The sequence below is a fragment of the Rattus rattus genome, chromosome 3 (genome assembly GCF_011064425.1).
Source record: "Rattus rattus isolate New Zealand chromosome 3, Rrattus_CSIRO_v1, whole genome shotgun sequence".
In the NCBI taxonomy this organism is placed as follows: Eukaryota; Metazoa; Chordata; class Mammalia; order Rodentia; family Muridae; genus Rattus; species Rattus rattus.
The window spans coordinates 123,416,287-123,431,589 of NC_046156.1; the positions used below are offsets into that span (position 1 = coordinate 123,416,287).

The 15,303-nt window shown below is 39.9% G+C and overlaps 1 protein-coding gene across 1 annotated transcript in view; it reads left to right on the top strand.

The window, feature by feature from the left end:
• The window catches only part of LOC116896971 (EGF-like and EMI domain-containing protein 1), a 566,362-nt gene that overhangs the window by 60,530 nt on the left and 490,529 nt on the right, over positions 1 to 15,303 (top strand). Inside the window, exons 3-4 of the mRNA XM_032898550.1 lie at positions 201 to 310; positions 1,881 to 1,985. Coding sequence (XP_032754441.1) covers positions 201 to 310; positions 1,881 to 1,985 — 215 coding nt within the window. The remainder of the gene's footprint in view (positions 1 to 200; positions 311 to 1,880; positions 1,986 to 15,303) is intronic.

Here is a 15,303-nt window from a genome sequence, read left to right on the forward strand (position 1 = left end):
ACTATGTTGATTGCACGTGTGATGTTGTTGTTATGTACTGTATACAAAGTATATGTCCATAGCTATCCATCTTCTCATTCGTCTACCTCCCAATGCAGGTGGCAGCATTTGAATTGGAGGGAGGCATTTTTATAACTGTGAACTAAGTTTGCCATCAGAGGACTGATACGTTTCCCTGATTGATATCTTGTGCTCTGTAGGGTTCGCTACTACATCATCTACAGACATGTGTATGCCACAGAGCACCAGACAGTCTTCCGGTGCTGCCCTGGTTGGAACCAATGGGATGATGAACCAGGCTGCTTCACCTGTAAGTCCAATTCTTCCTGCCCAGGTATCTTTTCCAAGAGGGAAAGGCTGTTATTTCCACCGCACGATGCCTATCACATTTCAACATCTTTAGAAGCACTGCAGATTAACAGCATTGCTCTAGACCAATGGCTCTCAACCTTCCTTTTGCTGAGACCCTTTAATACGGTTCCTCAGTTTGTGGTGACACCCCCAACCATAAAATTATTTTTGCTGACTTCATAGCCGTAATTTTGCTACCGTTGTGAATCAAATGTAAATACCTGTATTTTTCTGGTGATCTTAGGTGACCCCTGTTGAGGGGTCATGATCCACAGGTTCAGAACTACCGCTCTACACTAATGGCTCACACATAACATGGGAAAACATGCATAAAAAGCCTTTCTGTTAAGCATTTTCATGCTGGGTTGCAGCTCAGGACCCTGAAAGCTGCTGTGTATTCTGTCAATATAAAGGACAGTTGCTTTAAAGCCAGCAAGGCTTTCCTTGATGTCCATCCCACTTGCCTGTTTGCCCCTTTTCCATATCATCAAATTTGTAATCCATAGTTGGTTCAGAAGTCCAGAGGGAAATCACTGTACTAAATCTAAATGGGATTTCTCAACTTGGACTTGTCATGATTAATTGCAGACCTCTGGAGGCAGTTTACTTTGCAAGATGAGGTTTGCACTGTTTACAAACCTCTGGCGATGGTATTTCTGAATCTTTGGAGTGTTGTGTTTGGCAGTGCTCAGGAGCAGAACTAGTAGCATTATATGGTTCACCAGGCTGGGAGGGGTGGTCTGTTTCATGAGGCCTTTATCTGTGTTTTGTGCTGATGGTGATTGCCAAGTCCCTGAGACTGCCTTGTGCGTCTAGTCAGTGCAGCACCACAGCACAGTTCCTCTCTCTTGCCTCTGTGTGCTGTAGAGTTTGCCAGCATTCCGTCTCCTTTCCCTACATGCTTTCTGCTCTTGATAGACAATGGAGAAGTTTTGTTGAATGTGGGCATAGGGTTGAGTGCTGTGGTAAGTTGGGATGTTTAAACTTGGGCCACTGTGGCTGGTTGGTTTGACATCAGTGAAAAGATCTGCCCACAATAATTATGCTATAAAGTCTAGGAAATTGACAGCTCTGTGATAAAGTCTTTATATTTATTTATTGTTTAACAACTACTCAAATTCTTTGCCTCTGGTTAAATATTAGCATTTTTTTTGATTTTTTTAATGATCATTGTGAACACAGTCACCTTATCATGCATCTTCTTTATGCCAATACTTCATGTGAATATAAATAGTCTGCTGTCTTGTTAAAGGGTAGATTCATACTGTTGGTCTAGAGGGGTTCTCAGAATCTGCGTGTAGGCAAAAAACACCAGGAATGCACATACAGATAATTCTGCAAGGCTTCACAAAGTTAGCCATTGTCTTGTAATGACAATTTTCTATAATAATTTTATATATGATATCTTTTGGAGGGGCCAGTGGAAATTTCTAGATCATGTTATACTACCTGCACACTCTGTGCCTATTCTAATGGTCTTCTTTCTTCCTTCCAACTCTACCTGTCCTTCATTTGCACACTCCTTTTAGCTGTCTCTTCTTTGGGAACTCATTTCAGTGGAAGGGAATGCTGGGATGGAGACACACAGCAGTGCCTTTGTTCACGAGGATTTCACGGACCCCACTGTCAATATGGTAAGTCACCAACAGGACCATTCTATCATGATTTAGCACCATCTGCCAGTTGTGTCCTGGAGGGTTACCTGCCTGGGAATTAATGACCATTGAAAATGAATGCAGAAATTGAGACTCATAGTATAATAGACATCATAAACTAGGCCTTGTGGTTTAGTTGTAAGTCTTCACTGTAAGAGTTCAAAGGTTCATTGTAAGTAGACGATGCTTTACTTTGTAAAGAAAGTGTCAGATGTTAAATATCTCATAGAAGATAGCTTGGAACTGCTGCTGTGGCATGGTATTCTGTGAGATCTCTGGGGTCCAAAATGAGCAGAATGCAATCAGCACGGACTTCATGTTATAGAATATTGACTAATCTTAACCTGATATCTTACAAATACATTACAAAACTGGGAAGTCATGAGACCTGGATGGTTCCCAAAGCTTCTCTATTTCTCAAGATTGGAAACTTAATTGTTAACTTGGACATGCACATATAGAATGTCTCTTGTGTGGGGAGTTTCTAGGTAAGCCTCTACTACAGAATGAAGCCTTACTTAAAGCAGACTACATGTATGTCTTTTTTGGGTCTACTGCTTGGATATTTATGAATGAATCCAAGCATATGGCTTCCAAGGTCCCAACACTCATGTGCTTTTGAAGCTTTAACACTTTAAGGACAATGCCCCCATCTTCCATGGCTCACTTCAGAAATGTTCTTGTAAATGAATTCCAAAACTCTCTTCTGAGTTGACATTTTAAAAACGTGTGAATGAACATAAAGCTGGTGTGCTCATGGTTTGACTGCAGGACCGATTTGTAGACAAAGATCAGTGGAAGTTTTGAGCTTCAGGCTGCATCTTTACTGTTTTGCAAAAATTTTCATAAATAACAGAAAAATTACATGTGAAATCCTGGTAACAAATTCTTTGATTTTATACACTAAATTTGTACTAAATTGACACTAAAGGTTTCTTAGGCCAATAACTGTGGTGGGGAGTTACAGATGCTATTAGTTCGCCAAGAGTTTTTTTAAAAAAATAATTGGTAAAAAAATAATTGGTTATTAATTTACAAATGCATTGTTTTGTGGAGCAAATCTTGCAGGATATCAGGTCCCAGAGGACAAAGGTAATAAAAGAAGCATATGGTAATGATAATGGCCCAATTATACCTGGGTTAATTTATTCTTTAGTGTTTATACCAGTGCTTGAATATTTTGATGATTCCAACTTCTTAACAACTCCCATGCCAAAGTAATTAACGTGCTATCTGAAATTTAAGTAGTCAGATATTTCTCTTTTTTGGTAGTTTTGGCCTGGTGAATAATTTTAAACATAGGTAGAAAGATTATCTTTTGCACAGGCTTGTCTATACACCACGAAGTCTCCAGAAACACAGGATAACACTCACATACAAAACACGCACCAGGACTCCCTGCTGGGCTTGCCAGTGCTGCTGGCCAGGTGTGCTTACCTTAGATTCTGACACTGTTTCTTCTCCTGCTATTGCGATCTTGTTGAATTTCAGAAGGAATTGGCAACTCAAGGGCTTGTTCCCAAAGAGGAGAAGTTTAGACTTCTCCTGCATGAGACTGTATTTCATCCACAAATTTGGGGTACCCTGAACTATATAAATTAAAGTGATTTTAATGGATAAAATTTGAAGACTTTCTTCTAGGAAATCAAGCAGTTGGGAAGCAAGTAGAGAACCTGATTTAAAAGAAATTATAATATAGTCTGGTGAGGAAATCTTTTATTGTTAACATTCTTTAGGAGCCAGAGATCTTATGTATGATGTCTGCCCCCTCATCTGTATGTGTGTATATGTGTGTGTGTGTGTGTATACACATATATACATATATATGTCATAGTAAAATATCTTTAATATTATGTTTGAAATCATACATAAAATAACCTGAGAGTTAAAACATTTAAAAGTTCTAAGTATCGCAAAACCCCAGTTTATGCAGTATGGTAAACAGAAACTATGTAGAACTGCTCCTACCTACAGATGACTGGGAAGGGCACCCCGTTCATATTTGTTTATACTCACACAGGTCTGAAAGTGTGCACATGTGAGAGCATAGGCCAGCACAGGTTTTTGCTGAAGGCCCTTCTAGTGTTTTCTATCTATTCTCCTTCTTCCTATCTAATTATTCTCTTTCCATTGCCGTAGCTTTTGAAAGCTTTTATGTTGTTCTCTGAGCTTACCGATTGTATACAGTCAGCTGTTTATTACATCAGTGTGCCACCTGCTTGTTTTTCTAACTACTGAGTGATAAACATTTGTTCCAAATTTTGTTCTAGTTTTTGGCACAGTAATCAGGCTGGTGACAATATTGTATTTTACAGTTTATGAAGAATGCCCCAGGTATGGGGTTGTTGGGGTCAGTGAGTGTGTGTGATAGTATGACTGTGTGTAGTGTGGATTAAAATGAGGGAAATCTTGTTATTTACTTATTTTTTGGTATTTACTAATGGGAGAATCCTCACATATTCATTCAGAGCCAAGGGTGTCATGCCTATCTCAGATTATCACCAGGCTCACTGTACAGTGAGTTTGTAGCCTGTAGCAAAGTTGGTCTTACCATTGTGCATGGCAAGAGAGAACTCTAAAAATAGGCCAGTTGCCCTTCTTAAGATGAAGCAAAGACAGTAGTCCTCCTGCTCAGAGCGGGAACATGCTAATAAGTGGGAACCATGCTTGAAGTTAGTAATGACTTTAAAATTGCTGCTTTGCTTAACTCATCTGAAAAAAATCTGCCTCTAATAAGGCAAATGAAGAAAATGAATTTGGACAATTAGGAAGTAATGAAGAGCTTTCTGAAATAACTATTGATTAAAGAAATCAAAAGAAATACTTTGAAGATTTGAACACATGCAAATCAAGCGAGAGAGCTGGTGGTGAAGTTTTCCCTTTTGAAACATTATGGCTTCAGAGAGAACTGGGAGTTACATGAACTGATGAATTTCACACACAAGTCACACCTCATTTCCGTGTCACTCCCTGGCCTTCCATTGTCACTCTGCTCATAAGTCAAGTAAGATGATAATGTGAATATTGGGAGGCTTCAAGTTTCCTTATTTTCTATGTGTATATTTCTCCATTCTCCCTGTAGGTCAATCAAGCTTCTGTTGAGTCTCCCAGTTAGTAAATAATTATAGAGCAGGCTGTGTACTAGATGCTTCAGACATGAAAACATGGTTTAATCTTAGTCTGGTGGGAAACGGAGACCAGAAAGCCCATGGTTATTATGCAATTCACCACTGCTATGATGGAGGATGATTCTATCCTAAAAGAAAGAGGAAGATGTTCATCTGTGTGGTACCAGAAGGAGAGGAGAGGTTTCTCAAAAATGCTTGTAAGTATGAAATACTGCCTGTTATTAAAGATAAACAGAATAGTCATATGAAACTTGGTAGAGATATTAGTATATTTTCCACAGACACAAGAATATCACAGTACATGAAGGACAACAACAATTGTCTTGGCTATAGAAAGTGGTGCACAATAAGTGACCGAAGATAGGCCATCCGTCTTGGGTCTGGGGCAGTAATTCCTTTGTCTATCTTGATACATCCAAATATGGTGTTTGAAGACTTTCTATGCAGAGTAGAATTCTTCAAAATTCTGTTGTTAAGTTCACTTTCCTGAACAAGACTGTCCTGAAGTTGAACTCACTCACCCTTTCTCCGTGTGTGTGTGTGTGTGTGTGTGTGTGTGTGTGTGTGTGTATGTGTCTGTGTGTGGTGTGTTAGTGCACATGTGTGCACATATGCATATGGAGTCCAGAAGAGGGCATCTGGACATCTTTGTCTTTCTCTCCTTATTCCTTATTCCTTGAGGCAGGATCTTTCCCTGGACTTGGTGCTACCTTTTTCTCAGCTAGATGGAAACCAGCAAGCCCCAGCGTTCCCCCTGCCTCCATACCTTTCAGAACTATGTTTATAGCTTGTGTGGAAGGCCTGGATTGTTCCTCAGGTTCTGTGAACTCCTAGACTCTTGATTGTGCAGTAAGCAGTTGAAACTGCAGAGCCATCTTTCTGGCCCACATTGGGGTGTCTTGAACATCCAGTATCACTAGTTAGTTCTTCATTTTCTGTTCCTCTGGAAGAATCCCCAGATGTCTTTAGCACCTCAAAATATGATGCTTGGATACATGAAAAATAAGAAGATTTTGGATTGGTATCTGGGAAGTTTTAGGCATTTTGAGGCTGAGGCTGGGCTTCACTGTTGACTACGTTGTCTTGGAGAAAGTGATTACATTTCCAGTCTCAGCATTATCATTTTTTAAGAGTCAAATAAAAACTTCATCTTGCCTGAGTTCCAACAGCGTTCCAGACAGTATTTTCAGAATTTCATATACATTAAATAAACAATTATCTAAAGGCTGTGGAATGAATTTTCTGTTCTTACCTCACCCTATGTACTAGTGAGTGATAGAGATCGGTCTAAGGTTAAGCAGCAAGAATGTAGGACACGTAAGGTCCATATGTACTATGTTCTGGCCCAAGAGCTTGTTGGCTTAGCCTGAAAGCTGGGGTGCCATCCTGACAATTTTGGTGTGGTTACCTGGTATGCGTACATTGTTATTCACGAGAGGCCTTAAGGAATAACAGATGTGATTTGTAAGCTGAATTTATCACCCAAGCTGTACTACTAGTTTGCTGTGGTCACTCCAAGGATCCTAAAAGGAAGCTCATGTCAGAGGGGAAAGGCTCCAGTTGTTTCGCTCTCTGCTCTGGGGAACATGAACAACTTTTGGAGACTAAGTCACAAATATAGATGACCAGTAGGCATATTCTAGTCACAGAATTGCATTGACTGTTTGTGTGTAATCGTGGTGGGTAGAGGGCTGGGGCAAAGTGTTTTCTTACATTGAAATTTTCCTAAGGGCATTATTTACTTGAGGAATGCCCAAGGTTAAATTCTCTCCCCTACTGCCACATTTCTTATATTAAAGCTTTGAATCCAAGTACCTTATAATGTGATCTTATTTTGATATAGGCTTGTTATGGATATAGTTAAATAAGATGAGTTTGTACTTCAACTACTAGGGAAATTTTGAATAGAGAGGCATGGACATAGGAAAGCCATCAAAAGAAAATGAAGACATCAAAATAGTGATTGTGTGTGACAAGAAATACCAAACATTTCCTACAAATGTCTGGAAGAGAGGTGAGAGGCAGCAGAGAGACTTGTATCTTCATAGTCCTTAGGAGGCAGTATGGATGTCTCTCAGTTCTAGTCTCAGACCTGAGTCAATCACATGCCACACTGTCAATACATGGCAATATTTTACAGAATAAAGCACAGAGAGATATGTTTGTTTTTGTTGCTTAAGTAATTCGGCTTGTGACATTTTGCTGCAGAACCATTAGCAAGGGAGTATCAGGAACTGGGCAGAGAGTTTCCCTTCTTCTTCTGCTTCATTTCAGCAGCTGGCCTGGTGTAACAATGAAAATGGGAAAAGTGGCAGGGGGTTTAGTAAAGAACAAATCATGCTAAGGGAAGTGAGTGGCTTATTTTAATTGAATTATAAGATTAGTCTGGGAAGGTAATTTGGAAGAGAATGGAAAAATCATTAATTGAAAACACTTAAAAATATCTCAATTAAATGAGCATTACAGACAGATGTTATGGAACGACATAAAGCACAGGTTTGTGGTGGAGATAAACTGATAGACATCTTAAAAAGAACCAGCAGTTTGCACTAGTTAAATGCCGGTGGTTATATTGTTTGCCACTTAAAGATGTCTTGTTAGGGCCCTAAGATCGCAGCAAGGGATGAGCTTATCTGCATTCAAACGACCACGTTCTTTGTTCTATAACTAGGTATAGGCTGTGGCAACACTGGCAGCTCTGGGGAGCTGTGGGGGAGGACTTGGGTAATCTGTCTATGAAGATGGTAAACTAGGATTTGGTGTCCTACCTTGTGCCCAGCAAAAGATTACCCCGCTGTTTGGAATCCATGCTTAGGATATTGATCCGGATGTTGATTTGGAAACCGAAGCTTTGGAAGAATGCTGTTGATGTACCTTTCTGAGTGTGCTTTCTACAACCATGATAGCAACCACAAGCCCCAGTTAAAGGAGACTGCATGGCAATCCCTGGGTATTTGCAAACACTACAGTCTCAGAAGAGGATGTGCAGCACCATCCAGGGCTGTTGGATTCCACAGGGTGTAATTGATGATGAAGTAGAACATGGTGACTGTTGATAATAATGCGGATGATGGTTAACCCAGAAGCCATGCTTTTTATGAGCTCAGAGCTGTGCTATGCACTTTATATGTGTGTGGGTGTTGGAAATGCACCCAATCCCATGCCATTAATATTCTTATATTAAAAATAACACATACTTCTCGCTGAAAGCCAGATATCAGCAATTGGGTATGTTATGATAAAAAGAGGTCTCTTTGAACTCAGACTCTGGCTCAAGTGTGAGTGCCCAGGTCTGGTGATGGCCATCTTACTTGCAGAGAACACAGAGAACCATGTGTAGAAACAAAGAGTGTGAGAGACTTAGCCTCCGAACTGTCCAGTCCATTAACCCATCAGTTCTTAATTTATTATACATGTGGGTGTGTCTGTCTACTTACCTCACCACATCTGGAATCCTATTTTTAAAGATCCAAGTAGTTCTATCTCTTAATATCTAATAATAAGGATTAGCTTTCAACATGAGTTCAGGGAGAGACAAACCTGTGTGGTCTGTATATGAAGTGTCCCTTCCAAGACATCATACATTGAAGGCATGTTTCTAACCTGCTGGTGCTGTGGTAATGAGTTCACAACCGGATGAAGGTCAAATACCCATACTTCATTTGCAATGTTTTATCCTGGAACCATGTTGGGAAACAAAAGCATGAGGTGAATTACTGTGTCCACTGAGTTTTGCTCACTGTACGGGCATATGCTGGCCTGTGTTATAGAAAAGTATACATCATTCTTGTGGAAAGAGGAAAACAAATGACTATGACATAATGATTGGTCTTCTCCAAAACAGATTCAAGTTGACAAGGAAAGTGAATGTCCCTCCCCAATCCATATTGCTGCTGTGTTAGACAGGACAGAGCCCAGCTGTTCGGATATGCAATGCCACAGGAGATGGGGAGGTGCGTGTGAAAATATGTCTTTATAAGATACAGCAATATGATGAAAGAACATGACATTCCAAAGTGAAAGGAAATGTCATACTGGGAAAGAAGCCTAACCTTATATAATCGTTTTCCTCTCTATTGCTGCTCCCAATAAAATTGTGCAGCTTTGCTTTATCTTATATAAAATCAAGCTCACTTTAGTAAGTCAGGTACAAAGTAAGATGGAAATGTGCCATTTCATTTACTAACTGGAATTTAAATACCATATTTTTAATATTTAAAAATATTTTTATTTACAATTTCATATATGCATGCAAAGTATCTTGATCCTATTACCTCTCATATATTTATTTAGCATTCATTCATTCACTCACTCATTCACTCACTCACTCATCCATTCATTCATTTTATGTGTATCGGTGTGCACTGTGTGGATGCCTGGTGCCTGAGGAGGCCAGAAGAGGGCATCAGATCCCCTGAAAGTGGAGTTGCAGATGGTCATGAGCTGCCAAGTGGGTGCTGAGAACTGAATTTATACTCCCTGCAAATGTAGCTAGTCGATCCATCTTTTTATTCCCTTCTCGTATTTTAAGAACACACCAGCATGATTTGAAATAACATGGTTAAAACAAAGAGAACACATTTTATTGCACAAATAGACATTCTGCACTCATTACTCTTTGGGTGTCCATATGTGTGCATGGTAGGAGAGACTTTATTCAAGGTCATGTGTTTCTGAGAATAGTGCATGCTAAGTACACTAATATCACTTGGTTTGGCTAGACAGCCCATGCCTAGCTCTTCCTGAAATCATAATTTCTTGTTATATAATGAAAAGCCAGTCATGCTGCACTGTCCAACTAGGTGTCTAGTCCTGCATCTCAGAAACTTGGCTGCCCAGTGTTAGACAGTCGTGTATTCAGTCATTAAAACCACTACGTGAGTAGATTAAGATATTTCATGTTGGGTAAAGAAGAAAGTCGTCCAATATTTTGTGTCTTCAGTTGTGTCTGGCATTATTCAGGATAAGGGTAGAAGACAAGAGGCTGAACGTAGTGACCTTTCTCAGATAGGGGAGTCGCACAAAACAGCTAACTTGAGTGAGATTTAATAATGGATTTCCTGAGAGGTTCTGAGTAGAAGATGGAGAGAAGCCTGACAACCAGAAGTTAGGTCTGAATGGGATAAAGGGAGGAGTGTAAGGACATTGAGAAAACTTATAAATCCATGGACTGTACATGTGCGCAGTATCATGGCTAAGATCTTTTTGGTAAGAAGAACATCTGTTGCAGGCGCCATCTTCCCTTTTTATTTATACACTGATTTTGAGTCCTTCAGGCAGAGGTCAAACACACATGATGCTCAATGCACAGGGCATGATTTATCATAATTGTATTTAAAAGCATAAATAGAATAATTTGCTTACTATACTCTGTTTCTTGGTGTCTGTTCTCTGGATCATCTCTTTTACTGCATTTTAGGAAACATAAGATGGAATGGAGCTTCTGGGTTTAACTATGGCTGGGAAGTTGTAAGTTACAGTGTTCTCCTTTGTTGAACTTTTCAGAGCCCCCAATACACTGGTGTGCTCGTGATAGGGCGTGGAGACTCTTATGTATTCAAAAAGATTATATATGTGTATATATGCATATATATGCATGTAACAACAACTAATGAAAAATAGGCCATGCATTTAAAAAGGAGGAAGGGGATGTATGGGACCATTTGGAGGGAAGAGAAGAAAGGGAGGAACAAGGGAAGAATGTAATTATATCACAATCTAAAAATAAGGGATAATGAGGTGAAAAAAATGTAGGTTTAACGTATTTTTAATGGAACTATTTTGAAGCATTATTTTGTGTAGAACCTTCTTGCTTTAAAGAAATAATAAACACACATCTGAAGGGAGATGGGGAGGGAGAGGCGGGAGAGAGAGTGCTACTTTTCCAATCTGTTCAACTACTAATGAAATATTTATGCAGTAGTGAAAAAAACCACGCAAGGTGCTTTCCCATATGTTACCCCATTCAAGCTCCCACCCACTCGATAGGAGAGTTTATATTATTACCAAATTAGAGTTAAGGTAACAGAGACACAGTAAGGCTAACTGAATTTCCTGGGTCACATTTATTAGCAGCTAGGCCAATGTATCAAACAGGATTTTAAACTCTCATGTTGTAGGTTATGATCCCACAGCTAAATGGGCATGGGCCGGGCTTGCAGTACAGTGGGTCCCCTGTGCCTCTTCGGTTGTTTTATTTTTTCTCCATGTTGCTTTATTTTTTGTTATTTTATTTATTTTTAAAGATTTGTTTATTTTATACATTTGAGTACATTGTTGCTGACTTCAGACACACCAGAAGAGGGCATCAGATCCCATTGCAGATGGTTATGAACCAACATATGGTTGCTAGAATTTGAACTCAGGACCTCTGGAAGAGCAGTCAGTGCTCTGAACCGCTGAGCCAACTCTCCAGCCTTTATTTCTTTTTACTATAGTGTGTACTCGAGGGGCATGTAGTTGAGAGGTTGAGATGTGAACAAATATGACACACCCACACACTTGACAGACTGAAGTATGGATAGATACCACGAGTAAGTTGTATTGGTGTTTGTGCAGAAATGATCCCCCAAGCAGCTGCATCACTAAAATCTTACCCCAGCATGGGTGTCGGCTCGTGGGAGTTGCAAACGTGGAGCACACTGCACGTGCAGGTGGACCAACAGATCAGAAAGTCTTCTCCTGATAGGTCAGTTGCTCCCCGCCTCTTCCAAGTGCCATCTAGGCTGGCCTTTGCTTCTTGGGGGCAGCTTGGTTGTCCTGAGAATGTTTCTCAGCAGTCTGGCTTACATGTGCTTGAGAGGACAAGGGCCTAATGTGGGTTTCAGGGACATCCTGAAACTTTTGAGTACTTCTATGCTTAGCAAACTTTCTTGTAGGATGGAATCTTTCACCTCCCTTAGAACATTCTATTATTCACTCTGCTACCCTCCGTGAGCAGCCCGTGTCTTAATGAGCTTCTATCAAAGATAGGAGGTTTTCATTCTAGAGGAAACTTCTCAACCACAGGTTTCCTTCATTATTTTGAACCCTCGTTGTGGTTTTCGTAATTTGCATTTCCTTTTCCTCCAATTAGATTATTCCCATTGTTTCTCTTATTTAACACGTTTAAACAAAGAATCCATAGCAGTTTCTTAACAATGTATTTGCACTTTAACAGACTTCTGAGAATACAGAAATCAATGGTGGTAGTCTAGTAGTCAGGACATAGTTTCTGATGCAGGATCTGGGAGTGCCGAGGGCACCCTCTAAGGGTGCTGTGGAGGCTTCTCTTCCTATATTCATCCCAAGGTTTAAAGATGTCTGTGTCTTGCCACTCAAAGGCAAGTGCTTGAATTTGGTAATAGTCCCTCTCTTTACATCATATTTCAACTTCTCAGCTCCCGACACATGTCTCTGCTGCTCCCATCAAATCCTGATAATCTGGTTTTCACTAGGAAACATGTATTCCACACCCACTGTTACTGCCGCTGCCTCCCCATGTTCTCAGATAAACTAGCTTTATCCTCCACTGTTTTAATAAGTATCGCTTGACCTTCCAAAGAGCAATGGCCATAGGTACATCTGTAATGAGTATGTAAGTCAGAGATAAGTGCTCCGAATCAAAGATTTAAGAGAAACTAAAACGTGTGTTAAAGAAATTAACCTTATCCAAGAGTGTTCTGCCCTTTGACTTTAGCCTCTGTGACGTTTTCTTTAAGGCCTTAAGATCAATAGCTTCCTCTGTCTCACTGGAGACCTTGGGCCACCAGATAAGCTATAACAGTAACAGGGCAGAGTCTTTGCACACACTCAACCTGTCTTAAGGTTCTTAGCCCACCCCAAAGGCTGGGAGTAGGGATTCAGGTTTTGGCTGGCCATCAGAAGGGCTTCTTCTAGAGCCGCAAGCCAACTCTGTGGACATCTGGGATCAGCATCCTGAGCAATGAATCCCCAACAATGCCTTTGAATGGTGTGGCTAGTATGAGCTATCTGATTACCGGTGAGAGTCTGTTCATGTGATCACATTAGTTCCAAGAGGTTGATTTACATTACCACCACAGGAAAATGATAGCTTCACTTCTGCTACTTCCCAGACTCAATCCTAGGCATGCCTTCCTCTGGTTAGTTTTAATACAACAATTTCCTGTGGATTTCATGAGTCCCTGTAGCAATTATTAAATTTGAGGATGATTTTGGGGACCCCCTTGACTGTACCTGCAGCTGGTATTAGGGTTGAACATGGCATCCTGCAGATGCCTCAGTTGCTCTGAACTTTCAAGGGAAAGTCTCTTTTCTTGTTCAAGAGTAAAGTGCTTTGGGTATCTGCACTGTTTCCTGTGATTGTGTGACCCAGGGACAACGAGACAGTGCAGCACTGTGCTCACCTGTGTGGATGAGGATGACGTAGGTGTTTCCTCATCGATGCTAAAGAACAATGGTTTCTGGACTCCCTTCTGTGGGCTGAGAGTAACAGCTTAACACACCCATTTATTGAATCAGATGGTAAACCACAGAAGGCAGGTGGGAAAATAACATTATTATAATCTGTTGGAGCTGAACAATGCTGGAGACTGGGGACTTGGAGGAGTAGGGAAAGAAAGCCCACGAGCCCTGAAGTTTTAAGAGCCTGACTGCATTTTCAGGAAACATTTGTCAGAGTTGTTGGGATGATTTAAAAATGGCTCAAAGACTGTATGCTAAAGAATACATAACTGAGGGCTTAGTTATGTAACTTAACTAGGGGCTATTTTTTCTTCATTTCAACAGGAAAGATGTTACATTTTGTTCTGTTGTGAGTTGTGGGTGATCTATGCTTTCATTGACCATGAATCATCTTCTCCAGGATGGTGCATTTTCTACAAAGTTGAGATGTTTCTGTTATGTTCAACTTTGGGGAAGGGTCAAAGCAAATCGGTGACTTAAGTAAGAATAGTCAAACTAACTGAAGAGCACCAGGATTACTGAAGAGAACAGTAGATTCCCTACAGCTTATGGGCCAGTTGATTGGTTTCCAGATTGGCACCGTGGAGTTTAGCGGGGGAAGAAGTCAGCAGTCCCTGTCAATGTGTTTCTTACTTTCAGCCAGCTGAATGTTGAAAATATTTGAAAAAGAAAGAATAAATGTATTATTATTTCTTCTCCTTATGACTTAAATAATATAACCTGACAACTATTTATTGAATATCCACAGTATACTAGGTATTCTGAGTAGTCCAAACACAATTTAAAGTATTTGGAAAAAGGTGCACAGTTAGTGTGGAAATTCTGTTCCATTGACACACAGTTATTGTGGTATCTTTGCCGGGTCACTTCAGTTCCAAGCTCCCTAGAAGACCAAAAGGAGGCTATACTAATCAATTTGGTCCTGATATGGTTAAAGAGGCCATAGATCTTGACTCATATTTATATAGAAAGAAGGAAATGTTACTGCATGATAATACTATGATAATGTGTACTTACCCAGAAACAAAGTATTTAGGCAAAGCTCAGCCACCTTACTTATATACACAGTGTTTGGTCATGGGTTACAGAAGGTCCTGAAGACTTGTAAGCTAAAGGCAAGTTCAAGCTTAACTAAGAGAATTGTGGGGAAGAACTAAGGGCATTGACAGAGGGCACCTGATGTGAGACGGCAACATAAAAGGAGAGAGAATGGCATTAAAATCAAGGGAAACAAATAAAATGACTGGTTCAAATAGAAGAAAATGGATGGAAATGCAAATGAAGATATACAGTGGGCAGGTCTGAGAAAATATAACCCAGTTATTTCTGTTTTTATTTAGCAATTTTACTTCTTGACTATGGTCCAATTCAAGGAGAAAAACAATCTTTTCCAGGAGTGTAACTTGAACAATTTTCTCCCTGAAAAGCCATGATTAAAGTTTTATTTATGCATTATGATGATAAATGTTCTGTTTTTGACTGAAGAACGTATTTCCATGGTCAATCAACAAAAGACCTATTGAAATAACAGGAAAATAAAGGCTGAGAAAATGTGATAGTTTAAACATGAAATTATAGATAGTGGCTTGTATAATTTGGTCATTTATGTGTTATAGAAGAAGAAGGAAGCTTTTATTAAATGGAAAACATAACCCAGGAATAGAGTGTTGAAACACTGGAATGAAGGCATTTGCAGAGTGGCTCTTCTGTTCTTTGGAAGGTTTCACACATTCATTCCATTATTC